General features: G+C 38.5%; 1 protein-coding gene across 1 annotated transcript in view; it reads right to left on the bottom strand.

Moving 5' to 3' along the window:
- Positions 1-1,941, bottom strand: part of LOC123975070 (protein FAM92A-like) — an 11,418-nt gene extending 9,477 nt beyond the window's left edge. The window contains exons 1-4 of the mRNA XM_046056214.1: positions 1,903-1,941; positions 992-1,226; positions 823-891; positions 37-138 (exon numbers count right to left, since the gene is read on the bottom strand). Of these exons, the coding sequence (XP_045912170.1) occupies positions 37-138; positions 823-891; positions 992-1,226; positions 1,903-1,928 (432 nt within the window). The 5' untranslated portion in view covers positions 1,929-1,941. The remainder of the gene's footprint in view (positions 1-36; positions 139-822; positions 892-991; positions 1,227-1,902) is intronic.
- Positions 1,942-2,416: the final 475 nt, after the last annotated feature.

Below are 2,416 nucleotides of genomic sequence, written 5' to 3'. Positions count from 1 at the left end.
TGCATGGTGAAAAAGTCAAATATCTGTGAAGGATACAATGCTCTGTCGGTCTGCTGGGTTCCTCAATCGCATTTTCTCCAGTTTCTGCAACTCCTTCAGCTCTCTGTTCAGATCAGTGCTGAGCTTCTTCAGATCTACCTAAATGGTAGATACACTGTCAGCTCAGACAACACAAAGGCCAGTCGGTCTATTTTATGTAGTATTTATATGTGGAACACTGTCCTAAAAAGAAAAAAGACAGCACTGGTTGTGTGATTAAATGCATAAATGCATGACTTATGTTTACGTATACCTCACTTGCAAGAACCTTTACATGTTGAAGGGGTTACTGCACCCTCATAACCATGAGAGCAGTGTTGTTGTGGACAATATGGTTACCAAAGGCTTGTCCCAGGCAAGGGACCAAAAGTGGTTTTAGAAGCCTTATGGATTGACAACTTTGGTGTGCTGACCCCAGGCTACTAAACTATATTTATCTTGACTGTGTCAAAAGAAAGTCTCTTGGAAATATTTACTGAGAATTTGACCACTTCCGTGAGTCTGACAAAAAAAGAGCATGTGACTGACAGACAAGCTAGACAAATGTGGGATTAAATTCTGCTTAAGTATTTCTAGTTTCACTTTTAAGAGAAAATGGGCTTTAAAGATAAATTGTATCTGAAAGTGTTTTGCATCTTATTTTTTTCATTTATTTTATTTTACCAGTAACAGATGTTGGAAAGGGTAGAGTCATTGCATAATCAGGATTTAGGCCAGCCATAATTAACTGATATTAGTGTCTATATATCGATATCAGAAACACACATCTGTATCCAAACTGACCCTTTTATTTTTGACTATGTTTCCATAGGCTTGCAGGGGAGCAACAACTTTCATCTCCATTCTCTCTACCTGCAACAATAAAGTGTTCATCATTACAATAAACACATGTTAAAGAGTTTGGTGCAAAAAAAAGAAAGAATGATGCACGGATAATCACAGTATCCCTGACCTGAGCCTGTCTGTAGTCCTGCACCATGGCCAGGTCTTCAGCCAGGTTTTTTAGGCCAATCTGGAGCTCTTGGTCTTCTGTGCTGGAGAATTCAAAGAGTTGAGCCACCAGCAGGTCTGCCTTGTCTCTGAGCTTGGCTGTTTTCCTGGTGTAGGAGGCTAGCAGGGAGCAGATCTCACCCAGGTACTTCTCAGCATGGTTCACCGTCTGCTCAATGCTCTTCACCTGGACATCCCTACTGGGATAGAATCAAGAGAAAACATTGGAAATAGGATGTGCTTTATTATAACATATTAGGAACAAACTAGCTTGTTAACATTAAAATAATCCACTACAAGTAAACGTCCTGTATTCAAAATCCTACTACTAAGTACTAACAGGTAAATGTACTTAATGTATCAAAAGTACTCGTTCTGCAGAAAATGGTCTCTGTGACTAAAATGTTATAATGTATTTTGTCATTAAAACGTTAGTACTGCTTAAGCAGCATTTTACTGTTGTGGCAGCTACTATTAGGTAGTTTCATTCAGCAGTTCCCAAGGTTGGGAATATTTATTTGAATTAAACCTTTTGAGAGGTTTAGAGGGGAAATGCCTCGTGAACAATTCATAGTCACAAACCAAAAACTTTATCTTTATATATATATATATATATATTGTGTATCTTAATCTGTGAAGTAACTACAGATGTTAGATTAAAAAAAGTAAATATTACAAAATGAATTTTAGTGGAGTAGAAGATAAAGTAGCATAAAATGAAAGTGAAGTACAAGTACCTCAGAACTGTACGTAAGTACAGTGGGAAACAGTACACTACATGTACTTTGTTACATTCCACCACTGCAGGGAATCAGTAAATACTACCTCATCGTTATCGTCTCTCTGGATAATGTGAAACATAAAAGCACTGACTTGTACCTGGAGAAGAGGCTGTTCATGTTTGTTCTGTTGTCCTCGCTGCAGCTCCTCTGCTCTGTTGTTTGCCTCACCTGGTTCTCACCTCCACCAGGTAACAGAAGACTGTTGCCATGGAAACACCAACAACAGATGGTGTGTAATAGCTGTGGCAGGGGTGTAAGTCATGCTCATTGCCACATGATGGCAGCAGAGTATTATCATGGTCATCTACTAGACCTTTGAATGAACAAGGAGTCTTTCTGTTTCTCCCTATAAAGATCATGTAAGGAGTGCTGCATATTACAAAGGAAAAAATATCTTTTCCCCATGTCAATATATTCTGTGTATACTGTACACAAGAGATGACAAAAAACACAGGATTGTACAGTTTACAATACTTTCTGCAACAGTGTATTTTTATACCACTACCTATGGGGGCTATTCTAGAGCCTATCTTGCCCTCAAATTCAGTGTAGTGGGAGATACTTGTGTCTTTAGTGTCCAAAGGCAGTTTAACTTAGTAATAATA

The sequence above is a fragment of the Micropterus dolomieu genome, linkage group LG01 (assembly GCF_021292245.1).
Source record: "Micropterus dolomieu isolate WLL.071019.BEF.003 ecotype Adirondacks linkage group LG01, ASM2129224v1, whole genome shotgun sequence".
NCBI classification, from domain to species: domain Eukaryota; kingdom Metazoa; phylum Chordata; class Actinopteri; order Centrarchiformes; family Centrarchidae; genus Micropterus; species Micropterus dolomieu.
Note: the sequence above shows the minus strand (reverse complement) of the source record. Positions and strands in the feature narration are given on the sequence as shown.